Below are 27,528 nucleotides of genomic sequence, written 5' to 3'. Positions count from 1 at the left end.
ACACATGAGAGCCGAGGCAGAGAGAAAAATATGAAAAAGATATATATTGGCAAAACTGCCCTCAAAACCCAGAGAAATGGTTGCAAACATCAAAAAAGAAGGTAAGATGAGTCAGTCTGAGGAGTGTTTTAAATTCTAAACATCAGCCTCATTATTGGGGAATCCATTTCATTCATTCTGACTAATGGAAATGGATTCTCATTGGGAGGTCATGACCATTAAAAAGCCATTAAAAACATAATGTGGCATCCATTCATTCCCATTATTCATCCTCATATCTCCTGTCATGTATCAGCTGACATTTACATCCAAGCTGCACTGTGTTCTGCCAACAACACTCTTGTTACTTCTGGATGCCAAACAAAAATGTAATACCCTTAAAAAAATCAATGGCTATGTGCTCAGACTTAATTAAACTAGCATTACTTAGTGATAAGAGCCCAGAGCAATTTTCACATGTACTTACAATAGCTTTGTGGCTCCTTGCCATGTGATTTTACAACATCACTTGCAGCTGTTAAGACAGCCAAGAGGTTGTAAAGATTTTGTTTTGTCGTAATGTCAGGGAAGCGGAGTGGGCTGAACCTGCAAGTTTCAGCATTTTGGATGCATAAACTCTTCAAACGACTCATCTATCTATCTATCTGTCCGTTTTTGTAGGTGTTAAACCACATGCACTGTGTTATTTGTTGAGTTTTAGAGGTGCAGGCAGGTGTATTTCTTCACTTTAGACAGAAATAGTTCTAGCTGTTTCCTCCTGCTTCCAGTCTATCTGCTAAGCTAGCTAACAAATCCTGACTCTAGCTCCATACTTAAAGAAATGTTTCAACATTTTGGGAAATACTTATTCGCTTTCTTGCTGAGAGTTAGATGAGAACAATGACACCAATCTCTCATGAGTGAGGGACTCATTAGCCGAGATATTCAATCAAACCCACACAATGAGGGTAGTCCATTTCCCCGCTCGTGTATTGACGCAACACAGTCCATAAGTCTTTCTGTGGACATCATTTCCTCCTCCTTTAGTGCCAGCTTCCTAATTGAGGCTGTAGGCTGCGGTGAACTTGGAGGTGCTCTTATTGCGCCTGCTGGTTGGCGGCGCTGAGCCATCGAAACCCCTCCGTGAGCCAAGTATCCATCAGTCTGGCAAAATGTTAAATCCGCCAGAGCAAACACTGCCCCTGCTCCCCATCTGTAGCCTTTCATTACCACATCCTTTCCCTCTGTCAATCCTGTCGGCGTGTTTTCATCCCTTGTGCTCAACCTGTATCAAACCACACAAACCAAATATTACTCCCTGTCCAGTATGTTGTTGATGGTGATGGTGGTGTTGAAACAATGCTATTCTGGCCTTTCACTCACTCTCTCTCTCCCTCATGCTCCTTCTTACTCTCTTTCTGTCTCTTTCCATTTTATATTTTCACCACTTCTTCCATGAATCACCCATGGTCTGTGTCTGGGGGCAAAAATCCTTTCCTATTCTTTTAGAGATTCGATAGGGGGGCAGTGTAATGGAATTCACAATTACACCAATGGGAGCGCCTTTCCCAGCCCTGCTCCCTCCCTGTGAATGGGAAATGATTAGTATTCCTCCTCCATCCATCTCCTCCTCCCCATCAGCCTCACTGCCTTTCTCCTGCCTGGGAACTCTCTCACTCCAAACTTAATTACACTCTAGCTACACTTCATCCCTTCCTCCCTCTCACACAAATACATACACACTCTACTTTTACTCTATTGCCTTGTCTGCTTGTCTCTCTGCTTTCTCTCTCCAACTCTACTTGGCTCTATGAATCTGACAAACTGTGACAGCGAAGCAAGTACAGTCAGAGTTGTCTTTTCAAATCCTGTTCTCTAAACTCTCTCTGCTGCCCGTTCAGCTCTTTCCATGACCACAAGGATGACCTTCGCAAGCGCCTGTCCTACACCACCCACAAACTAGAGATGGTGGAAACAGAGTTCGACTCTACTCGGCAGTACCTGGAGACGGAGCTGCGTCGGGCCCAGGAGGAACTGGAGAAGTTCACAGAGAAACTACGCAGGTGTGTGTATGTGTGCTGGTCGTCTTTGTGTGTATGCATGTGCTGTCTAGAGTATCAACTGTATAATCCAGCCACCAGGAAGAAACCTACTGCTTGAACACCCACCAAAGTCAGGCAAGATGAAGAGGAAAGAAACTAATTTGAGCAACGTTTGAAGGCAAACATGATTATAGGGATAGCAGTCTCTTCCTAAAAGGTAGTTGTGCACTTTTTTGTACACACAAAATGTAACAAAAGTGTGAAAAATTATAGAGAGAGAGAAATTAGAGTCCCGCTTATTTTCTCAACTTCGCACACCCGGCCAATCGCAATGTGCGAAGGTGAGAAAATGGGAATGAGAAAATGGGCATGGTTGTTGGATTGTCGGTTTTAGAAGATTACAAAAAACTGGCGGATGCACCCAATTTTTCAGACACTATTTGACAGGCTGGTCTGATTAGTCTTGTCAAAAGGACTGCAGTGTTGTTATCATTTCATGTAACATACGCACAACATTCATCCATATAGGAATGGATGTTATGCAGATGTTTTTGAAGTGACCCTTTTATATATGCTGAAGAAAGATGATGAATATTGATATTTTTCCCCCTACATAGCTTTCGTGGCTATGAAAATATGCCTTATTAACATATGGATATTTCTGTTTCCTCAAGATGTTGCATGCACCAATTTACCTTATTTCCATGGTGCTACGGTATTTGATGATTTATTTAGCATAAAGGTATATATGAAATTTTTGTGATGCTTTTTTATATACTTGATGAAGGTAATTTAGACTGAAACAGCAGTAAGAAATACCAGAAGTGAGCAGGATTCACTTTTATTCAAATTCGGCTCCCATGCAACACACCTGTCACAAAATGATGTGTGTGAAAATATCGTTCTTTCAGTTATTTCACAAGTCTGACAAAATGCATGCAAGCCTTTGCTTGTTTACTTTACTGTAAGCAAGAACAAAACCACAACCAGCATGGGATGAAGTGAATCACTTATATCATGGCCTCATGCCAGCAATGTATTCCTTCATGCTTTTAGGCAATATGCTCCTTAAAAACAACATTGTTTTGGCACTATCTTTGAGAACTTTGGAATAACTCTTAATTTATTATTTCAAGAAGCTGTAGCCTTGTAACAGCTGAAGCTACTAGCCTTCTAGCTATGAGTTTTAATTCAGCAGCGTGATGATAACCTCAGAGCAATGAGATTATCTACAAATAGTGCAAACCCTCTGGTCAGGCAGAACAGAGTGTTCTCTGTGGCAATGATATTAAAAAATGTGATAAATATGCTAGTCAAATAAACTTGAAACTCTTTCTTGAAACTCATCTCTGGCCAGAAATTTGGAAACTTGGACAGCATGCACGAGGCATTTGCGTGTGCTCAGGGGACTTTTTCGCCTTGAGTCTGATCCTCTCAGGCTGTGCACAAATCCCATCTTTTTTCTTATGATTGGCAGAGCCCAGCCGCCGCCATTAGCCTAATTTTAACCATCTGTTTGATTTGTAAAGCTTGTTGAAGACAGGAAGCGCTGCCTGAAGGTTCAGGTTCATATAAGAAACAACAGTCCCTCCTCTTTATGCTCCTCACAAATGAGGTACAGCATTAAGTGCAGCCACTCATAATAGCAGATTTGACCGCAGTTGTTTGCTCTCCATCAATCTGTGAACCACTCTCCTCTGGTGCCACTCCTTCATTCTCATTTACACTCCTCAAATCTCTTTCAGGTCTTTATTTCATGATTTGTCTTTGCTCTTTGTCTCCACTTCCCACACTCTTCATATATCTGTCTGGTTAATGGAGCCATGAATGCTGGTTTATCAGCACTCTCTTAGGGCCCAGAGCTAATGTGAAAAATGATTCTGAACTGAGAGGTGACATGATAAAACATCAGAAGGTTAACAAGCAGAAAGTCTGGGTCCTGTTCCATTAAACATCCCTTCCAGACATGTTTTAAGATGTATATGAAAATACTTCACTTTGAATAATAATTTGTGTCTGATATGGTTTTGCCATAAAAAAAAAAAAAGTTTAATTATCTTAAAGATTTTCCTACTTCACTGTATTGTCCAATCTTAGTGTTTGTGCACTGGAGGCTTCAGGTTTCCACATCACACTTGTGTAAGTTGAATACTGGACAAAACTATCTGTGAATTCACAAATCATGCTCGTAGGCCCACACCCCTTCAAATCAGATTTTCAGTGAGCACAGAGAAACTTTCCGCTTTCAGCAGATGAATGTGAACAGCCTTCCAATGTCAAACTCTGCACATACATCATTCTGCACAGTGAAGCACAAAGCTTACTAATGCACCGAAAGTATACCAAAGAACAATAGTGATGAGAGAAGGAAGTGATGATGAAAATATAACTCAAAAACAAGAGGGGGAATTTCAAGAAAGGAAGGAAAAGGACACATTTAAAATGAGTCATCGCTACAGCTCTGCTTATGCATGTTTACTGATTTCCTTTCATAAAATATTTAAGGGCTTAAACTTTTTTTATGATCACATAATATTTTTTTTCTCAGTAACTCCTGCTGCGGTGCCTAAACATATCATCAACCCTTTTTACAGTGTATTAGCTCAGCAGATTTATATCCTGAGTGATCTTCAAATCTGACTCAGTACTTAAAATATCCCACAAATCCCCTCTGAGAGCCTCCGTCAGGGTCCTGATGGTTTAATTTATTTATTTCTCTGTCTGAATTTATGTGGAGATTACTGCCATTTATTGAGGTTTATGAACAGTAAAACACTCTTTAGTCATGTCATATGTTGTGATTTTTTTAACAGCACGCAATTGTTTTCTATTCTTTCAGGATCCAGAGTAGCTATGCGGCTCTTCAGAGGATCAACCAGGATTTGGAGGACAAGATGCACAGGACGGTACGAGATTCATGCTGAAGTGTTTTCACTCTGCACTTTTAACTTCACATGGCTGAAACTATCACATCAGTTTCAAACGAAAATGTAGCACAAATGCAGCTAAAATCATATCTTGATTTGTAATGAGAAGATGCAAAATCACAGCAGAAGTTATCTCAGGGCACTTTTCACATAGAGCAGGTCTAGACTCTAGAAACCTCGAGCAGAACCGGGCTCCAGGTGGGCGGCCATCTGCCTTGACCAGTTGGGTTGAGAGAGGTTGAAAGAGGGAGGGGGAGAGGGGAGAGAGACCCAGAACAATAATCATAACAATAACAACAATAATATTACAAATATGACTAATAATAATAATAGCAGGCTTAGGCGTCAAGCAGGACCACGGCATCACGGGGTCCTTAACCATGACCCATGGAAGCTTTAAAGCACAAAAACTCCAGGGAAGAAGCCACGTTAGTAACATGCATTATTGGTACATGAATGCATACAGATGGAGAGGGGGAAGGGGAGAGAGGAGCTTGGTGCATCATGGGAAGTCCCCAGGCAGTCTAGACCTTTAACAGCATAACTAGGGGCTGGTCCAAGGTGAACCTGGGCTGGCCCTAACTATAAGCTTTATCAAAAAGGAAAGTTTTAAACCTACTCTTAAATGTAGAGAGGGTGTCTGCCCCCCAGACAAAAACTGGAAGATGGTTCCACAGGAGAGGCACCTGATAGCTGAAGGCTCTGCCTCCCATTCTACTCTAGGAACCACAAGTAAGCCTGCATTCTGGGAGTGCAGTGTTCTAGTGGGGTAATAGTACCCTATTACCCCACTAGAACATTGAATAGTATTAGATTAAAATGTGAAGTAAATATAGGCAGCTGTAAATATGCTGTAATTGATTTAAGTATCTTTCTCAGTAGTGATGTACTTATACAGTAGAAAAAATGGTGGGAAATAACTAAGTATATTTACTCAAGTAATGTACAATTTTGAAGTAGCTGTACTTAAGTATTTGCATTTTTGCTATTTTATACCTGTACTCCACTACATTTTAGAGGGACATATTGTACTTTTCCTTCTACTGCATTCATCTGAAAGTTATAGTTACTTTGCAGATAAAGACAATACATGAAGCAGTTAAAATTATTTCCACCTCTACCAGCTACACCATTAAAATGCTACTTACACATTAAAGCATCAATAATTATAATCCAGTCATATAATTCTGCATAATGTTTTTTTTTACTTTCACACTTTGTGTACAATTTGCTGATAAATAAGCGGGTATTATTCTTTTCCTGGTATTTCTATTTTTATATATGTAAAGGATGTAAGTATAGATTTAAGTGGGCATCCTTCCAGCTTCTCCAATCTTTAGGTTGGGCATCACCACTGTGCAACTACATTTTCAGCTTCTCTCTCTCAGCTTTTATTTCCTGACCGCTGAGGTTGTTTGTATTGATATTAACAAGGAGTGCAGAATCCTAATCGTGTCTGTAAGTAGCATAGAGTTCTCAGCAAGACTCTCATAAAAGATGTATGAATGTGGCAGGGATTTGTGAACTCGACCACATACTTGTTCACATAGACACATACGCAGAGCTGAATAGCTTATGACCCGAAGCTCAACCTGGAACCATTTATTCGAGAATATGAAGTCCTGTAGTTACTAGGAAACCATCACTTGGCTTTTGTATGAAACTCTTTTCTACTTTTTCCCAGTTGTTGAACAAAGACAGCCAAGGAAAAGTTGTTGTCTTGGCAGTAACTATTGCATCGGCTCTACACTTTGTACTCTGAACATCTTTTCAGTTAAATCCAATAGAAAAAAAGAAGTGTTAAAATGGAGTCAAAAAAGGGTAAAAGTAGGTTTTGAAAAGTAGCTTGAAAAGGAATTCTTGGAAAAGAAATGGCAGTAAATGCAAAAGAGTTGCCAGTTGCAGAAATATTTTTCTCTATTGTACTTTAGAAACTATAGAAACATGCAGTCTCCTGGGTAGTGTAACAATATTCTAAGTTATATCCATCTGTTTTTAATTATTCAACTTTGTTTCTCAGAAATTGTGTTTTCAGTTTGTTTGGGACAAATGGCTACATGCATGAAGAGGAAGCCAATCAGAGGTGAAAATCAGAGCTGTAGCCATTTCAGAATTGTTGCACTTGGGAACAAAACACTGCACCATAGTTGCTGAATTCATTCAGAATTGACCAACAGTCTAAGAGTGAACAAATTTAAACTCCCAATTGTACAGTATTATCAGGTGTTTACAATATTTAGCTTTAGCTCGCCATTAGCAGCACATCCACCAGAATTTACGCTTGGTGATTGAATGTTTCTTACTGAAATGCTCCATGGGAATTGAAGTTGCCGTCTCTACACACTTTTTTACTTGTACAGACTTTTAAATTATACAGGCCAGATGTTTTGCAAACCCGAGGAAACATTTTTAATGAATGCATTTACAAAGTCACAAAATGTTCATACAAAGTATTTCATTTGTTTTCCTACAATAACTGCTTCTGCAATATCTGCATGACAAATGTCTTTTTTATAGTTATGTTTAGGTGCTCACAGCACTTGAATAAGGTTAGGGAAAGATCATGGTCTTGGTTGAGTATTGAATAAGTCAACAGTCACTTTTGTTGCCAAAGACTAACCACACGGGATACTCAGGACACAAACCTCAATCTCCAGCATCAAAGTCCTGTGTGAATGTAATTTCTGGGTTCAGGGTTGCATTTTCAAACACAGTGCTCATTTTTTGTACTGATTACTCAACCAGGAAGGCCTCATGTCCATGCACTGCCCGGTATCATGCCAAAGCCGAAACACACTACCATGTCAGTGTCACATTTTGCCTCACCTAGGCATGAAAAGTACACACATGTACTACTGTCAAAGGCTTTTTTTTCCCCCCACGACTCTAACCCACACTCATTGCCTTCATTGGTTAGATTTGTTGGGGTTAGGGTAAAAATATCAGGGTCAGAGCCAATCAGAGGCAGAGTAGGGGCAGTTCTTTGCAGAATGCTGAATAAAATAACGCCTTTCAAAGCATGTTTCAAAGAGCCTGTGAAGTGGTGCAGTTCAGATTATATCTATATAAAGTGAATATCCATATCCTAACCTGCAAAAAGTGGATCTATTGGACCTTACTGCAGGAGACCGCTGTTAGCCTGCCATCTCCAACCACGAGTGTCGGGGCTTTTTAAAAAACGTAACTCCAGTTGTCGTGGTGTTTACTGTTGCCATGATGATGAACAATGCATAACTTTAAGGAAGTAGTGACTGTAACCCACACCACGTTTCAAGTGATCATTTTAACCCAAACCATGATCTTTCCCCAACCCTAACCAAATGTTTTTTGTGCCTAAACCTAACCAGACCTTAACCATAGTGTTGTCACACCATGAAACCGTTGCCCACTGCTGGTACTGCATCTTCATACATGTATACTTTTCACACCTAGGCAAGGCAAAACGTGACACTGACAGGGTATCCTCTTGTGGACCGGCAGGTGTATTACACACTTTGGTGTGATACCGGGTTGCCACGTAAGCCTTAGGAGTGGTCCAACTGCCAGTCACCTAACATTGTATACACAAAAAATGAACACTCAACGTAATTGCCCACTTTGCAACTATGTACTGAGTAGGCATACACATTAAAGCATGTGGGCAATCATATCCCAAATCTTATTGTAAGTTGTTCTAGACAAAAGTGTCTGGCTAATGGATGTAATGTAATGTAATCTGCACCCACATGCTCAGATATAAATCAATGAATGCATTAAGTGTTTGGAGCCATGCTGAGAGGCCTTGGCCTCTGTTGAAAGAGAATATTACTGGAAAAGTGCCAGACTGGAGTTTAAAGCCAAAAGGCAGAGAGACAAAATATCAATAAACACACAAGCTTCAGATCCTCAAATACAGTGATCATAATAAATGACATAATGTTAAACTATGGTCACATAGTAGCAGATGATTTAACGCTGATGATGACGTTTACTGTCTTTGCTCTTTCTGTCTTTTGTCTAAGAAATGAGAAATCTACTATAATCGATCTGAACACACCTGTTTAGCAGCAGAACCACTCTCATCTCTCTCAAAGCAATTACATGATCAAAGACAGGGAGTGCAATCAATGTCTAAAGTAATTGGTCTTACCTGCCATTTAACCCTGTTAGAAAACTATTATAGCTAACTGCTGTTCTGGTCACCTCAGCAGCAGCTGTCCAATCACATCAGGTTGAGAGGTTCCCTGAGCATTTTACCCTCACAGCCTCCACTTTGGGACTTATCGGGCAAAATCAGTGCACGAGATGAGTTGGCACTACAGCGAGGTCCAGCCTTATGACTTACAGTATCTTGATTAAAGTGGATCGTAATCTCATCAGAAGTTTGATCCATGGGGCTAGTCTGCCCAGCACACACTCTAATGGAAGAAGACTGTGTGAAATTATTAGTGAACCAGCAGCCAGTTGTGAGAATATTGACCCCCGTTGAGCTAAAGAGGCCTTTTTGCAGTCAACTGATTCTCATGGTGCATTTCACTTCCTTGTCCATTCAAATTCAGGAAAGGTAAAAGTGTTAAAGGGTTGTTGACAAAGCAGTCTCACCTCAAGGTCCAATTAGTAGCAGTTCTGGAGGTTTTGATCATACCACATGATCATCATCCATCATCATATTAAATACTTCTCATTCATGTTAGCTTAAAAGCTGAGTTTCAAACTTAATTCCTGACCTTGTAAACAGCAGTTGACACAATCTCACATCATGCGTCAATTAGTATTTAAAGGGTTGGTTCGCCCATATTACCTTCAAGGCCGGATTACCTTTTTAAAGGGCCTGAGGGCAAAAGTTTGGGGTTGGGCCCCTATTGACACCCCACCTTCAATCCCCATTTACTGCACCTGGTTCATTGTGTTTATAACCAGTCGCCTTCAATCATCCATTGAGTACAGTGCAAGTGCACACAGCTGGCTTCACATGGCAGCTTCATTATTTGCCCAGAAACTAACCCGTGCTCCTACACTGGAATAATACTACCCAGCCTCAAGGTTTTCTGTGTGTCAGTTATTTTGTGGTAATCTGATTACAACAACGTACAACTTTGTTTAGGAATATGCACAAAGTCAGCACAATATAAACTAAAATAATTAAAGCCTTAAAACTAGATTTTGACTCTGGACCCTCTACAAACCAGGGCCAGAAGATTACGCGGGAATGCAGTAGTTGACATTGTACTGTAGTGATAATGGTTTATCAAATTACCAAAATAATTTGATATACAGTGAACCTGGGGTTTTCGGGACCCCTGGACAGCTGCCTAGTTTTAATCCAGTCTTGCTTACCTCTTGTAAAGCCATGCAGACAGTTTTGGTTGGATTTGCCCAGGTTTAATATATCTCTGAGCTTTCATTGTATTGAGTTGGAGGCAATGGGATAATAAAAAATCTTGGAGACAGATATAAATTAGAAGCAAGTGAGAAAATGTTTTTGTAATTTGGATGAACTGACCCTTTAAAGTTAGTAATGTGAATAGTTATGTTTTGATTTGTGCTAGATAATGAAGATTTGCTGGTTGGATTTTCCTTTAACCTTGTGCATGGTGGTGGACCAGTGAGGTGTGAAAATTGTGACAAATTAACCAACATGTGAAATACAGTACATTTAGGGGACAGTTATCGGTCTTGGAGCATTTACAGCCTATTATTTGTGAAGTTCCAATGTAATCCTTCTTGCTTTGTCATGCCATGAATACACGGAGAGCTCAAAATGTCTTCCTATCATGGATCACTCCTCTCACACAGGCACATACAGTACACACTCTTCAGTGTATTCTAGTCATGTGAAAATGATTTTGAAAACTGTTGGCTTTTCAAAGGGATTGTCTGTCTAGCAGAGAGCTTCAGTGTAGCTAATCGGTCTTCATGGCAAGAGACAGTATGGGATTTTTTTTATTTTTTTTTTAGAGGCAGGCCTCATTGGGATTGCCATTTCTTTTGATGTCATGTCATGCAATGGCATTTCAAGGGGGAAATATGTTCCTTTGTAGAAGACAGCCTAGGCAGGCAGGCGGTGATAAAGGCAGCTCCAATCAAATCAGACACATAATTAAAAGTTCTGAGAAGAACTAGCAAGGTCAACTGAAAAGCAACAAAAAATAAAACTATTTTACAAAGAGCAACGTAAAAGATCAACACCTGGAAGAACTGACAGATACACGTTGAGATGACACTAGAGTAGTCGTACTCAATGTGGATCAAGAGGGAACTGTCTACGTTTTGATCTGCAGTTAGATAAACAGACGAACTGTCTGTCTTTACCTAAAAGAAAATCACCTTGCTGAAAATTAGATATAGCAGTGCCAGCGTTGAACTAGTTATAGCTTGGTGCCTGTGAGACTGTTTAGTAAGAGTTCAAATTAATCTTTCAGCCTCTTCTGAGACAGTGCTAATGTGAGTAGAAAATAAATATTTGCATGCAATTGTTAGTCAGGTAAGATTTTTGTCTGTTGTACCCAAACATACACGATACAGACTGTTCTTTTGAACATATCAAACTTTAAAGATGCTCCTAAAGAACACACACTGTAATTCACTAGTCATAATTTAAACTAGAAATACAACTACATGCAGAGTAATACTATAATAGTCTATATTGCAGGAGTTATTTATATACAGTATAAGGAGCTGTCTGTGGTGCTGAAAATAATTATTTTTCTTAATACTCATAAGAGTCAGCTAACTAAATGCTGTCCTGGAACTGGCAGGAAATCAAGGTCTTACTCAATGACTGCCCTCCTAATAAGAATAATGTCCACTTAGGAAGTGTCACCACAAAGCACCGCTGTGCTGTGAATCACTTATAAACATTAATGAAAAATGGTCCAGAGTTATGTGTAATCAAAAACTGGAAGATAAAATTAAACATTACAGGTCCTTTTGGAGATCCAGAGGCAACACTAAGAAGCAATAAAATAATAGCATAAAGTATTAAAACACACACATATGTCCCTGCAATCACTCCGTATGCTGACACGTGGCCTCCTGCTCTGTTGGATGTCCAACAAATCCCATTTGCCCTTCACTGGGTGGGATCTTAAATCTGAGGTGTAAACTGGAAAGTTGGCAGTTTAGTCCAGTGACAGATTCTCAATTTCTTTTTTTTATTGTGAACTGAGGCTTGGTTATTTGATTAGTTGGTCGGGGGGGGGGGGGGGGGGGACTCTGAATGACATGTTATGGGCATTTTGTCATTATTTTTCATATTTACAGCCTAAATAAGTAGTTGCTCAATTGAAAGTTTAATCAGTAGAATAATCAATAATGAAAAATGACCGCTAGTTGCATCATCTCCCAAGTGGCTGTATAGTAAATATTTGTTCTTGGTATACAGTATATTTGTATCCAGATCTATTAATCTATCGCCTGTCAGAACCAATCAGAATTATTTATGTGTATTTATGAAGCACAGAGGCTCGGTCTAATCTCTGGGGTCTCTGAACGGTTCTTTCTTGGCCAAACCTCTATAAAAAAACATTAATATGATCAATATGATTTGATTCAGGATCAATGCATTTTAGCTGCATAGTTTATCATGCGTGGCAATATCATCAGTAATTGTTTGTGCAGCTGATATCTATTTAATAAGGACATCTTACCATTTAAAAATTAAACATATGCTAGTGCTGTAGGCAGAATAGAAGAGAAGTTAATGTAATATGAAAGTTTCAGGTAATAAACAGGTTTGATTCAGTGTGGTCGGCGAACAGAGTAGTCATAGAAACCTGAGGCCGAGATCATGTATTGTTGTTTTTGAAGTTATATACTCAAACAAATGACCAAATAGCAAATAATGTCTTTCTTATCTGTGTTCACCAGTGTGAGAGGTGTTAGATGAATAATAGCCTGGTGAATATGGGACATGTGTGAGCTGTTGTGTCCGTGTGAATGTGCGCATGTACATCGCTGTATGTGTTGCTCTCTGCTCTTTAGTGAGCAGCATCGAGGCCTGTCTGCAGTACAATAATTAGTGCCATTAACACTACAGGCATTTATTATAACTCTTAAATGAAAAGTGCAAATTTACATGAGAGAGCAGCGTCATCATAGTGATGCGATACACGTAATTATTCACTCCTGATTCTGTCTTTCTAGTGCAGAAAAGCAGCCTGGCCGGTGAAGTTGTGCAAAACTATTCAAACTAATTTAATGATTTATTTAAAGATTCTGTTGATGACAAATGGCATAGTTTACTGTGTATTTACCAAAGACTGGATTCTTACATTACATTTTATTTATTTCATTCATTAGATTTCAGTATATGCTATGACAATGCAGGGATAAAAATCATCTGAGGTTATTTCATAACTTTTAATACACTCTTGATCAGTTATGTTAGCTATTATTTGTGTTTGTTGTGAACAGATACAGTAATGTTTTAAAGTCTAGTGATAGGAAAAGACCAAAACCAACAATGAATTGAACCTACTGACAAGTATTGCTTGTGTATTCAAAGCCTGACATACTGTGGCTTATTCCTCTGTGCCGTAGAGCTCCACTGTTGCCCAAAATGCATTAAAAACACATAAAGAAGCCACACTGGGCGACATGTTCCTTCATTACAATGGACATGGGGACTGCAGTTTATTGAGACAATGCCACACTCACTAAAGCACCAAAATGCTACTTAATTCACGCCTGAAATTAGTCCCCACAGCATAGCTTGTAAATGTGATGCTTTTTGGCTTCTGCAAGGCATAAGTGCTTGTCGAAGAAAACTTTTACTCAAAATAAATAACTTAATTAAGTGGAGTAAATGTTGAATGTGATGGATTAGCTATATCCAGCGAGGTTCAATCTCTTCCAGTTTATATTCATAATGCACTGGCATGAACTGAATCCAATGGCTGCCTGAAAGGTACTGTAGAACAATCAATCAAATATATCTCACCCATATGAGGCACAAACTGAGGCTTACTTCCAGCTGTGAATATTGGTTTCACACCAGAAGTTGATCTGGACAGTAATCGGTTTGGGTCTTCCAGAGAATCTCTCTTGCCTCCATTGTCGATTTTAGAAATATTCTCCTGGTTTCTGAAAACTGTTATTCACAAGGTTTAGAATCTGCTTCGTGCAGAATAGTGGTTATCTTTGGTGTCTTGATTTGAAAATCCTCTTTAATGAGGTTAGAAAATCTAATTTGTTGTAACTGGAGTGTAGTTTTCTGCTTCCCTCAGTGAACCGCAGTCTTCAGTAATTGCGTCTCATGAGATTTAGGCTTCATTTGTTGTCCAGTGAAGAGGCAGAATCTCCAGCAGAATACGTGAAACAAATTGGGGTGTCTTGGAAAACGCTGGCACACATTTCACATTTTTTACACTGTGCACTCAATTCAATAAATCCTCCTGATCAATAATTGAAACAAGCTCTACAAGTTTTTTTTTTCTCCCCATTACAACCATACCTGCATAACAGAGGAGAGGACCCTTTGTTAGCTGATTTTAATGTGTCTTCACAGGTCACGGTAACCTTTTTGCTTTGAAGAAACTTGCATATATCAGTTGTCAAAAGGCAAAAACAAGAAGGGAGCAAGTTTCTTAGTTGCCATTTGATGAGAAACAATATCCCTCCTCCTCCACTGGGTCAATCTCCTTAAGATATAATTTGCATATTAATTTTCCTTGATGCTGCTCTCTTTATATGTGTAGCACCAACTGATAAGAACGCCTTGGTGACAGCCTGTGTATCCAACACAGTGTGACTGGAGGAGATAGCAAAAAATCAGTGTGCACAGCTGTCATTCCTCCGCTGGCCATAACGCTATAATTAAAATCACACTTCCTCCCTTTCTCCAAAATACAGTACAAGATCATGTTCATCATACCAAGCCTATTAAGATTGCTCCCTGTACATTTTTAATCTATAGGTACACTCTGTTTCCAATTTTACTTCTAATCATGTCCAAGTGGAGCATCAGTGTGTTAGAAGATCAAGAGATTAGTGGGTATATGAACGTTATCAGTCAGCAGCTATCGTGAGGAAAAAGTGAGTACTTCTGCCTTCAAAGTGCCGGATTATTTTTGAAACTGTACAACACTGTTTTCACAGCTTTTTACCACATACAGGGTCATTCTAGTTGGCAGTACATCACACATCACTCTTGGTTTGAAACATATTTATCACAAGAGAAATTTTGGCAGAAAGAAGAATCATGAATTAGAGCTAAACCTGTTGGATACTTTTAGACTGAAATAATGAAGGAAACGGACAGTATTGTGCTTTTTGCTAATATTAAAGCTGCACAAGTAAATATTTTTATATTCAAAACCTCTTAAATCACTGAGTCTGATGTGAAAGGTGTCACTCAAGTGACAAAACCACAGAAAATTATCAGCCGACTGCAATTCCCCTCAGTTCTATGAATCTATTTAGCATCTTTTAGCTTATTGTTTTTGTCTTATGGCCCGCAACTTTTTCCTGTTTCGATTCACTGCCACCACTCTAATCAATGTTGTTCTCAGACACAGCAGGCAGCTGTTTTCAGCGAGAAAGCTCTGACAGACCAAATGTACGCTACCTGTCCAGCACCAAATGGCACAGAGACAAAGTTAGCGGCTAGCTGGTGAATATAGTGGAGCATTTACAGTAGCAGCTAAAGAGCAAGATGTTTCCCTCTAGAGTTAGTGGAGAGCAAAACAGAGCTAAAAGGAGAGTGAATATTGGACAGAAACAGCAGTAGATGCAATTATACGTTACACACATATCAACTGCTGAGAAAGAAAATGTCTTTCATTCAATAAATAATCACGTTAACAAAGACCAAACAGGGAGCAATAACAGATTTGAGGTTTAAAATGCGCTAATGTAGTCATCCGCACAGTCAGAATCAAAAAAATATGAATAGAAATCCAGAGTAATGAGCTGAAGAAAGAGTGCAAGAGCTACATGTCTTGACAACTGATTAATAAGACCCTAACAGGATTGGATTTGAATATCAATGCTGGCCTATTGCTTAAACTGACATTAATTGCCACCTATTAGATTGGCTCTGCACCCCTGTATTTCAAAACAATCACTGCCATTGAGAGATTAGAAGAGAGAGGGGTGGGAGGCTAAGCGAGTGCTCAGAGCAGCATCATTTGTTAGCTGGTGCTGTGTGGCAGGTTTCACAATTACCAGTGTGTGTGTGTGTTTGTTTGTGTGTGACAGAGAGAGAGTATGAGAAAAACACAATTTCAGTTCTTCCAATAAGACCCCCTACTGGCCCCTAGAGGCTGCAATGGTAATTACACCTCACAATATGAAGATGGGATCAGAACGACCAACAAACTCAAGACTTGACATAACATATCGGCTCACGCAGTGTTCAGTCAGTAGTAAACAATCTAGAAGATTAGCTCGCAAGCAGAAGTGCTAGCTCAGCTAACCATGTTGGTCATGTGATCTCTCCTTGCAAGTCGTGGTTGTCCGTCAAGAGTCTCCCATCTTAGACCACCAGCACACTGTAGTGAAACTCATAATGTGTTCAAAGTGGAAAGGGTTCCTCTACTGCTCAATTAGAGAGCAGGAATCTGCTCTGAAAATTACACTCCTATATGCTCGGTTCGATTTTGATGTTTCTTGTTTTGGCCAGGGTCAAGTAAAATCATTAGGGAACATCCTTAGGGCACCATGACCGCTGTGCCAAATTGCAGGACAATCTGGCCAATAGCTGTCAAGATAAAAGAGCTGGGCAGACAGAGCCACCATTCAACCAGCAGCACCATCACCATCATTAGGCTCCACTGTCAGTGGGGCTGTCACTGCCTAGCCTAGTGTCACTCCAGCAGTCATTTTGCATTACTTTAACAGTAATAACTGAAAATGGAACGAGCGTTTCATTTGTCTTTCTCTGTCTCTCCCTCTTTATTTTTCTCTTTCCTCTTTCTCTCCCCATCTATTTTTCTTTTTCTTCCTCCCAGAGTAATTGATATGATATGAGTTCTGGCAAGTGTAATCTTCTTTTAATTAAGACCTGCTGCTGGCACAGGGTTTTCAGACTGATAGTGACTTACGGCTCTCTTCCTCTCATTTTTCTTCCCCTCTTCTATCATCTTATTTTTCCTCTGTTGCTCCCCCAACTTTGGCTCACTCATCTTTCTCTTTTTATCTCAACTCTTTCCTCTCACCCTGTACCCCCTGTCCTTTTTTCTTATTATCTATTCTGTCTACCTCCACCATGTCTCCTCTTCTCCCTTGTCGATTCATTGTCCTGCACTGCAGTCCCAGCACCATGAAGAGGAAAAGAGAGCCCTTAGCCGGGAGATCATCGTCCTCAACAACCACCTAATGGAGGCGAAGATCACCATCAATAAACTCAGAGAGGACAACGTGAGTAATCAGGGCCACATTCTGTACTATGAGCTCCCACTGACATCCCAGCAGCACTGTTCATGTACCTAAAGCAAGGCTATTGCAACTCATTTGACAGTATCTGAACATTTTCTGTGATTTGAGGACATGCTCAAATTATTTTTTATTTCTAGACCCACAAATTAAACAGTAGCGTGGGGTATTCAGGGCCACAGAGATCTGGGGCGGTTTCCTTCCTTGCCTGGTCAGTAATCCAACTTTGTTAGCACAGATTCAATGGCTGTCTTGGGAGACCGAAACGAATACTCTTCAGAAAAAGCTGTTTTCTCCTTATGGAAACACTTTCTCACTTTTTCTGTCACTTTGGCAGCCTCTTCTGTAGACCCACTCTTGCTAAAAGTCTCATATCTACTGCATTTCTGCAACATCCGGGATATTTGTGCTTCAAGGAGCCACAGCAGATAGAGGAATTAACTCTAAGCCACTGGGTGTTTTATAGTGATTATACTGAAATCAATGGGTATCCTCAGGGCTGCCAGAAGTTGGAGCTGAGGCTGCGTGGATCTGAGCACAGGAGCATGTGGCAATTTGGTGCCTCTCTTTCTTTGAAGTGATTTTACTGGTATATCTACAAGGGGCTCCAGGTCAGGTTAGATTTTCACTCTTTGGTCTATGGCAGTTTTTTAGCACTCCTGAGCTATAGAGTATTTTGAATCCCTCCGGATTCGGCCAGGCTGATTGGTGTCAAGGTTCATTTTGAGTGGGAGGAGAATTTGTCCCATCAGAGCCAGCAGCAAGGCAGACATTCAAGCTTTGAATTTACTGCTTATAACATGGGATAAAGAAAATAACATGCCTTAGATCTGACAGGAAAAACAAATACACAATATTGAATAAAATGTATTACATCTATTCACATATTCAGAGGATGAGACAGAAAAGCCACATTGCATCTCTTGAGATTTTGCCCTCATTTAAAATGTATACAGCATGACATGACCTCATCGTGAGACCTCACAAATGCTGGCTCGCCACCAGCTAGAACCAAAAAGCTGCAGGCTGACATTCCCCACCACACAACTCATGTTAACTAAGACATCACCGAGGTCTCAGAGATCTTTTTGAACCGTCCACAAAAACTACAGGGAGCGCCCGAATGTCCCCTGGCGACAAAATGAGAAGAAATAAAACGATTCAAAAAGCAGTCACTGTTAACTGGTGTGGGAGTCAGAACTGTCAAAGAGAAAGCTTTGATGTTATGGGTAGTATTGTCAGGGCTGTGGCGTTATAGAGGCACAGGGAGGCTACAGAGCAGCAACCACTGACCTTTATAAGTGGACGGATTTCACAGAGGGGGGAGAAGAAAAGAAAGACAGCAAAAACCCAGCTTCCCGCCCACATAAACACATGAATGCACAGACACACGGAAAAAACAACACGGAAAAACTGAGCATCTGCTGCGCCAGTAGCCCTCACTCTGGTCTGAGATTTAAGTAAAAATCTAAAAACCATCCATTAAAGAGAGAAAGCACAGAGAAAGAGATAAATAATACTGCACTGGTTTCCTTGGCTGGAAGGTGCAGATAAGTGACCTTACTGTTTCAGACAACTCACAAACTGTACCAGGCAGATAGAAGATATATTACCAATGACAAAGTTCAGTAGAGTTATTAAGATCCTGCAAACCCCTGATGTCATCCTAGTGAAAAAATATAGCCCAGGTGAAAAATACTAATTAAACTCTACCAGTTTTAATTGATGAATTTGTTCCGTTCTATTTGACGGGCCACTAAATCAATGAATTGTGTTATCCAGTAGGCTATTTAACCCACTTTTCCAGCAGAATATTTATTCATTATACTTTTCATGATATACATTAATTTAGAAATTTCTCATAATTAAAAGATGGTTGCCACAGTAATGCCCGGCTTCTTGTTTTGTTTCCCAATGACCCATAATTAATTTATAATTGCTCCATAAATAGTAAATTGATATCTTTTATTTTTAGACATATTGTTGCTATTGTTCCACGGTAACATTACATCACTGTATCCTGCTATTATTTCCGCCCCAAGTCCCCCATAATTACAAAATAATTAAACCACAATAGAAGGCTGTAATCTAAAGCATTACAGATTTTTCCCAGAGGGTGTTTGAACTCACAACACCTACTGGTCAGAGGCTTGCAGGAACCATCAGGCTGCAAAAATGAACGAGATTTCAAAGCATGAATTTAATGATGGATAATCTTTCTGTCTTTTACAGGATCTGTACAGGAAAGACTGCAACCTGGCAGCCCAGCTGCTGCAGTGCTCTAAGTCTCACTACAGAGCACACAAGATGTCTGAGGTGAGCTCCTCAACACTGCTGCTACAACTGCATCAATGAGTCAATTCAAATGTGTGCTGCAACAAAAAAACGTTTGCTGACTTTAAATCAATTTAAAACAATTTAAGTGGAAAATACTTTAATTGAAAAGATGTTACTTTTTTTTTTTAATACTGTAAGTTTAGATAGAGTTATTAGTGTTTTACTTCCTCCATAATCGCTGAAATAGATGAAGATTAAGCGGTTTGATCATTGCTGCAGCTATCATTAAGGACACTCAGGTCATGTCTGCTGTATTTTCTCTTGGAATTTGGGGATTTCATCAACCTCAGGAGGGTTTACATTCTACAATTAAAAGCGTAGATGTTTCATGGAAGGTATTTCACAGGGTGTTTCTAATATATTTAGACTTGATCTGCTTATATGTGACTACTTTTTAGGCCAAAAAATGAATTAATTAATAAAGAACCAGGGCTAGATGTAAATATCAGTGCCTGTACGTTAACTTACTTTGGGGAAAACAAACATTTTCTCACCCCTTCCCTTTTTTTTAAAGGAACAATATAAAAATTCTCCATGCATCAGTGTTACTGAGCTTGAGGGCTAAAACTCACTCATATTCATCATAGAACTTGTGCTGTTTATAATTAGTTTGCTAATGTGGTGGAAATTATGCATATATCATTCCTGTGATGGAGAGAGGTTTCTGCTGTTGTGTCCCATTAGAAGCCTCGGTGAGTGGTTTTCACTATAAGAGAGTCAGTGCTCATGGCCTCTTCCAGCCCAGTCTCACATCAAAATGTTTAATGGCTACGTTGGTCCACAGTGCAAAACATAGCAGTTTCACATGGCTCTAAAATTGTAAGATGCCTTTTTTTTTTGGTCTATTCTATTTTATTGGTCTGTTTCCACATCACATGACTGTGAAGTTTCTGTTTGCAAAAAAAAACAAAAAATGGCTGCCATTCCTTTTATTCTCAGTGAAAAATGCAATATTTTCAGATAGTTTCAGCATTAAAATGTATTTTGACTACATTTCTAGTGAGAAATATGCATTAATTTTCATAATTTTCATTCAGTGAATATATATGATTTAGTTTGTCAGTTATTATGAAGATTTTTTCAGATTTTCGATCATTGCTGTGGTGGTTGCTATGGACACTGCTATGGACGCTGAAACCAATTAATTCGGAAACCGTCTTTAAATATAGCATTTTCCACTGAGAATAAAATGAATGTCAGCCATTATTTTGTTTGCTTTTGCAGACAGAAACTTGAGTCACATGATGTGGACACAGACCAACAGAAAAGAAGAGACCAAAAAAATCATAGGCATCTTACAATTTTAGAGCCATTATTGTGAAATTAATATGTTTTGCGCTGTGGACTAACATAGCTATTAAACATTTTGATGTGACACTAGGTTGCCTCTTCAGTCAGACTGATGAAGGTCTGCTGTCTGAAGAGCCATCTGTCTGTATCGCTGTGCATAATGAATGAATGAAACCCTGAGACGACACTTGATTCACAAAAAAAACAAAAAACAAAAGTTATACGCTCCAACCGTGTACAGACACATTTGACCATTTAAATAATTAACTGTTCATTATTTATCATCAATGATTAAATAAATAGCACAACTATGAATGTGACTCTTAAAAGATATTTTCTGATTTTCTCTTTAGTCAGATTTTATCCAAATAAATACAGTGATGGATATGAGGCCTAGGAATAGAGGTAGACTGAACTAGCTTAAAGTGTAACTTCTGTTAAACAGCAGCCACTGTGGCCACAAATGACGATTGTGGGATGATGGTAAACGTTGAAATCGTAGCGTAATGCTAGCACAAGAAGAGAATAGTCATGAAGTCAGCAAACTGACTCAGTGATGTCCATCATACAATATTTTTCTTAAGTTTGCTAACATTAGTTTATAAGAGGAAGAATGTTTTTTCTTCTTTTAAAAGTTAAATAGTATCACTTTAAATTCAAAAAAAGTTATAAAATGTGTGAAAACAAGTAAAAAGCTCTTCTAAATGTTGAGTTTAATGATTGGCAAATATTCTGAACTGATAACTTACAAAGTGAGGCAGAGGATTGCTAGAAGGCCTAAAAAAATGAGTGTCAGCCCCATCGTAAGCCATTAAAACCACTTATTTCAACAAATGGAACAAGACCTGTCGATTTGTATGCCATCACGTGGATTAAAACTACAGAACTGTGTCACTGTTAATTAAGATTTGCCTCAGATAGCAGCTAATGCTGAGCTAGCTTACTTGGAACACACACTGTATATTATCTTGTGTTCCCCCTACAGCCTCACCTACTTTCCATCTCTATTCCCTCTGGGAGAGGCAGTGGCTGCTAAAAATAGCCCTGACTTAAAAGATGCAGGTTATTTTATGCCGAGGCGAGCTTCTATTTCTTAACAAAGCTAAGTCAGTATTTTATCTTTTTTTCTATTCCCAGCTGGAGACCCAGAGCACTGGTTTAATTTGAATCTAAGCCGTTCCCTGTGGAACTGATGTGTGTTTGATGGTAGACAGAAGAAAGAGACATTGAGAAAAAGACAGAGAGAGAGAGAAAGAGAGAGAGGGAATGAAGGCTTTTTGGTTGAGAAGGCAGTGGAGCAAGAGGAGAAAGATGAAAGGATAAAGAAGTGGAGAAGAAGAGAGAGAGCTCAGTGTGGTAGGAACAGTTTCTACTGACCCTGACCAGCTTTAATAGGCACAAAGAACCAGTCTGTAATTGATGGGAACAGTTTTCTCAAACATGAGCCAATCAAACAGATTATATGTCTGTCCGTGTGAGTGAGAGAGACAGCAAGAGAGGAAAAGAGAGAGACTGAGAAACAGACAGGAGAGCAGGGCAGAGAATGCTTGTTTGTGTTATGTCCAAGAAATATAAGTAAAATATAGACATGTGAGCAATAAACTGAATTATTAATATCAATATCTACTGTATGTTTGTTCATCTTTACGTAATGATAAATCTTAGTTTAACAAGAAAAATAGAAAAAGGAACATATGACTGTGTTGGGAACAAAGCAGACAAATAAATAAATAAATAAATGTTGTGTTCAGCAATTTTCTGACGAGTTCATTAGAGAGGCCAAGTTGTGCAATTCCCCTGAGATACATGTACTGGTCTGGACTGTGTGTGCTTTGCAAGAATGAATTACTTTCTAAACCAGAGCTATAGATTAAAGTCCTTGAGGAGCAGCACAAAAAACACTTTTGGTGCAGAAACACACAAAAAAAACAGAATATGTTTGAGAAAAAGATTGAAGTTGGTTTTAGAAATAATTAAGAGAAGACTTTTAAGGAATTCTACATTTTTTCATTCTTCATTGTATTCAGCTTAATCTGAAAAACAGCAGCTGTCCCAATATACATCTGTTTAGATTTTTGTTTTAATATCCAATCTTAATCAAGCTTTCTTTTGTCTCTCTGTGTGTCAGCTGCCGCTGGATTTCCAGGAACGCATCAGTTCCCACATGGAGAAACATAATCGGGGCAGTGGAGCCACCATGGCAATGTGCCATTCCAATTACTCTGACGCTGTGCCCACATCCATAATTGCCAAGGTCCTGGAAAAGCCCGAACCAGGAAGCAGTTGCCCTGTGACACGCTCACCCAGCCCGCTGCCACAGGATGGAGACTTTCTAACGGGAACAGGAAGCACTGATCACCTGAACCGCCGCATCGCATATAAGACCTCTGACTTATATTGCAGCGACACAGCCCTCTACTGCCCCGAACGCTGGCAAGACACAGAACGCAGGCAGAGCATTGACCTTCATGGCACCGGGCTGCTTCAGCTCCATGCCCAAAACTCCACTGACAGCAACCCAGACGAGGAGGCCTACCACTCTGGAAGTTTCTCCCACCATGAGCCCCCATCCTCCTTCCACCACCATGATGACTTTGGTACTGGCAGCCTCCCTGCCTCCAGTTCCTACTCTAGCTTCAGCCTTGCATCGGATGAGAAGGGTGGAGTTAGTGGTGGGTGTGGGCCCACTGCCAGCAGCACCTTATCCTCTTCCCATCAGGGTCTCTATATGAACTGGCAAGATGGTGGCAGTGGGGACTATGAACGTAAAAGCATGTCCTCTTATGATAAAGACAGCCCAAGCTTCCCCAAGTCCCACAGCATCCAGCACATGGTGACACCCAGGAGCCCGCAAAAGGGCAACTCACCAGCATACACACGGACGGCTTCATGCTTCAGTGAACCATACCACTCCAGCACCCCTCGCCTGGCCTCCTCTCACAGCATGGGGTCCACAACTGGGTTAGGCCAGGCACACGGCGGAGCTCTGGACAGCAGAAGTGACATCCAGGTCACTGAGGACGACTTGAGCAACCGCTGGAGACAGCTCAGTGTGGAAGACATCAACACGTTCTCATCTTCCTATCGTAACGTCACAGGACGGGTCTCTCCGTACAGTTTCTCGGAGCGCCACTTTGCCATGGGCCCCTCTGGTAAGGCCAAGGGGTCTATCTACAGCAGCTTCCAAGAAGGAGACGACGTCTTCCACAGCCGGGTGCTGGACCAGTGTTTCGCTGTGGGTCCCCCTTCGCCCAGCCGCAGTCCCAGTCATCCACCAGTGGAGCATCGCAAACAGGAGAAAACCTCTGTGTTGTACAGAGCCAAGGAGGACAGTCAGGACTCTGAGTGCAGTCTGTTCCTCTCAGGGAGCTCTAAAGAGAAGGAGAGCAGTGGGGGAGCGACGGCAGCAAGCAGTGCCAAGAAGGACTACGTCAATCTGAGTGCAGACAGCTCGGCTGAGTCCTTACACCAAAGCTCCCTAGAAGCCTCAAGTCTTCAGCACTACCCCAGCCCCAGGCCGAGCGTGCGGCCTCGCCCAAGTTCCAGTTCTGCTCTCAGTGTCGGCCCCGCACTCCCAAAGAAGACCTCCCCAAGATACCAAAAATTTGGCAGCACAGGGCTGACGAGGAAGGACAGTTTGACCAAGGCACAACTATACGGTACACTGCTGAACTGAGCGGAGAAAAAGAGCGTTTCATTTTATGCATGACGATGATGATTCCTAATTTACTGTACTGTACTGTATGTCTCAAACGTTCCCTGCAGCAAACACATACTTGGTGTGATAAGGGTATTAAGATGTTGTTGTTTTATGTATCTTAGCCAAGGCACGTTTCATGCAGTCTGCAACACTTTTTTCTATTGTACGTCATGATACGGTGTAGCTACCTGAGACCAGCTATTCAGTATGCTTTCATTCAAATGATAATGATGATAATTAGAGCCACTGGGATGAAACCAAGAAACACAACACAGACCATGAACTTACTGTGCTGTCTTTGGTGTTAAGTACTGTTAGTAAAACCAGCAAAAGACCATTCATTCCTGTTCTAATATATACAGTATAGATAATGGACTAAAGCGTGTATAATGGGATGACTTAATTACTCATGTTTGGGAGAGGGAAGGTTATTCATTATGTATTGTGGACCCTGATGAATGCAAGCAGTAAAAAAAAGATTTATCCATTTTCTATTTTCCCCTAAACAAAATGCTTGCTGTACAATGCATACAAATCAGATGGAAAAACACATTTCCAGCAAATTTGTTTCTCATAGGGACATTATCTGTAAGCACCAGTTACTAAAATGGGATGTTTTATTAACATTTTGATGCATAACAGATATTTAAAAAATGTATTTTATTTACATTTCCATGTAATATTCATAGCGAGTTTTCAACATTTTTAATTAGAAACTTAAATATCACTGAATTGGTTTACTGAAATAATAGTATCAAAATAGCCTAAAAAATATATACCAGATGTGATGATTTTTACAAATTGTAGGCTTTAGTCATGAAATGTTTAAATTAAACACTAATAATATATAATAATACCGTGAGGATTCAGATATGAGCTGCAAGATTTTTAACATTACTGAGATGGAATTATATATAATATATAATATTTTTGTATCAAAATGAGATCATGAAATCTGAGGCTGTACTGCACAGTAGTCGCCCTCATACCAGGACACTTGTGAAATTGCCTTAATTCTGTTCAGTGGACAGAATGGTCTCCTTTACAGCATCTAACAACTGTGTACATACTGTATATCTGCTGTATTGTTACTCTACATAAACACTACTGTTACTGTGTTTTTCCTGTTTGAAGTAACACACAGGGCCGGTTTCTTGGAGAAGGATTAAGTCTGTTCTTAAAGTAGAATAAAACTTTTTAAAGTAGAAAGAAACTTTTTAGTGGATATGTCCATTGATGATTTGTTTTAATGAAAGATGAGGCTTAATCCCTGTCTAAAAAAACGGCACACAGAGTATAACTATTGGCCAAGTTTTTTCTTGCTTTTTTTTTTGTTTTTAAAGAGTCTTTTTGGCGTTTTTGGCTTTATTTGCCAGCCAAGAAAGACAGGAAACATGTGGAGATGGGGTATGACATGTACAAAGGTCCCTAGTTGAATGTTGCAGTAATGTAGTATGCACCCTAACTATTAGGCTGCCCAGGCGCCCCCCAACCAAATTTCTACCCTGACGCAAACTGTTGGCACAAGTTATATGACTGTTACAAACCAAGACAAAATCGATGCTTCTTCTAGTGCTTTTTAGAAAAGATAAATTGGCAAAATTCTCCAGGCAAGCTGGCAGTTCTGAAATGTATGCGCTTAAAACTTACTAAAAAGATAACAAAATGACTGATTAAAGACAAAAATGTACAGTCAATGTTTTTTTAAACCAGCATGCTCAATTAGGCTTTTTTAGCAGTGAAATAGACAAAGCGTGTATATATAAGTACATAGAAAGTGGCAAAGACATGCTGTCCTGTTGGTGAATCAAACAAGCTAAATCAGACCCCGCCTTAAGTTAAACAAACTCTGCAGTAAGGTTGTCAAAGTTAAAATGCTCCAATTTTTGTGCACCCTTTGGCAGGATAGAAATTCAAGGATTTTTCCTGCCTGTGTAGCTCTATAGATCTGAGAGGAATGGCGACAGGGATAAGCTAAATAAAGGGAACTCTTCTTTGCCCTCAAGTAGTTATGGATGGATTTTTTTTTCCAGAAGGCCATGCTTCTACCTCTCCCATTCCTGCAGATCTGGGAATTGGCTTAAGGCTGTTTTAAAGATTTTAAAACCGCATCTCCTCCTCTTTTTAACCATGTCATGTTTATTAAGGTGAAACTGCATCAAACCTGTGATAAGTCTCCAATCATATGCTTATTTGGTATGGTGTATATGAATCTTAAGGGTAGAAAAGATATGATCTTTGAAAGGATATAAGGTGTTTTTGTTGAGGACATAATGTATAAAAATTGATATAGATGCTACATACACTACTGTTATTACGCTATTTTTTTATCCACTTTCAGTTGATTATATTTATTGAGTGTTTTGACCCCCGAATGATGAGGCTGAAGCGGTTCTGTCCTGTCCTACCTCCAGCCCTGTTCCAGGAACAACAGGCCAGCTGTCTAAATGTCAACGTTTGTCTGTCTGATGCATGGTTATATATTTTTGCTGTATGTTTATTTACTTAATAAAGATGGGTGTTGGGAAATACATCACAGACTTCCAGGGGTATTTTTTTTTAACATATTTTATTTCTGAGATTTTTAGTCCCTAAGTTCTTTAAAAAAGTAAATACTGATGTTATTCTGTACAGATTTACTATTACTATTTTTTGCAATTACAACTGGGACTGGGACGTGTTTTTAAAACACCATCACCACTTCCTCGACTGATTGTAGCCTCTATGCGTTTTCGGCTTTGTAAAGACTCCCTTTGGCTTAATTAAGTTTTGATAGGTTTTATTGATTTTAAGGTTTTTTTAATCAGGTGACAGGGAGATGATTTTTCCTAAACTGCCATACTCATTGATGTGTGGATTGGAGTTGTCAGAGGTATTTTCCCATTTCACCAAATGTTCT

The 27,528-nt window shown here is 39.7% G+C and overlaps 1 protein-coding gene across 1 annotated transcript; it reads left to right on the top strand.

Annotated features, from left to right (window-relative positions):
- The first annotated feature begins 30 nt into the window (after nucleotides 1-30).
- On the top strand, nucleotides 31-25,481 carry LOC121880986 (brain-enriched guanylate kinase-associated protein). Its single transcript, XM_042388641.1, has 6 exons — nucleotides 31-101; nucleotides 1,881-2,042; nucleotides 4,861-4,927; nucleotides 17,180-17,287; nucleotides 19,535-19,618; nucleotides 23,058-25,481. Exons 1-6 carry the CDS (start codon nucleotides 31-33, stop codon nucleotides 24,603-24,605), a joined length of 2,040 nt encoding a protein of 679 aa, XP_042244575.1. The 3' UTR covers nucleotides 24,606-25,481.
- The last annotated feature ends 2,047 nt before the right edge of the window (nucleotides 25,482-27,528 follow it).

The sequence above is a fragment of the Thunnus maccoyii genome, chromosome 16 (assembly GCF_910596095.1).
Source record: "Thunnus maccoyii chromosome 16, fThuMac1.1, whole genome shotgun sequence".
In the NCBI taxonomy this organism is placed as follows: domain Eukaryota; kingdom Metazoa; phylum Chordata; class Actinopteri; order Scombriformes; family Scombridae; genus Thunnus; species Thunnus maccoyii.
Note: the sequence above shows the minus strand (reverse complement) of the source record. Positions and strands in the feature narration are given on the sequence as shown.

Bases quoted from the DNA above. Each gene is read 5' to 3' on its own strand.
- LOC121880986 (XM_042388641.1), top strand. From the start codon at position 31: ATGAAAAAGATATATATTGGCAAAACTGCCCTCAAAACCCAGAGAAAT. The intron at 2,043-4,860 runs GTGTGTGTATGT...CTATTCTTTCAG, and splicing joins TTCACAGAGAAACTACGCAG to GATCCAGAGTAGCTATGCGG. The intron at 17,288-19,534 runs GTGAGTAATCAG...TGTCTTTTACAG, and splicing joins ATAAACTCAGAGAGGACAAC to GATCTGTACAGGAAAGACTG.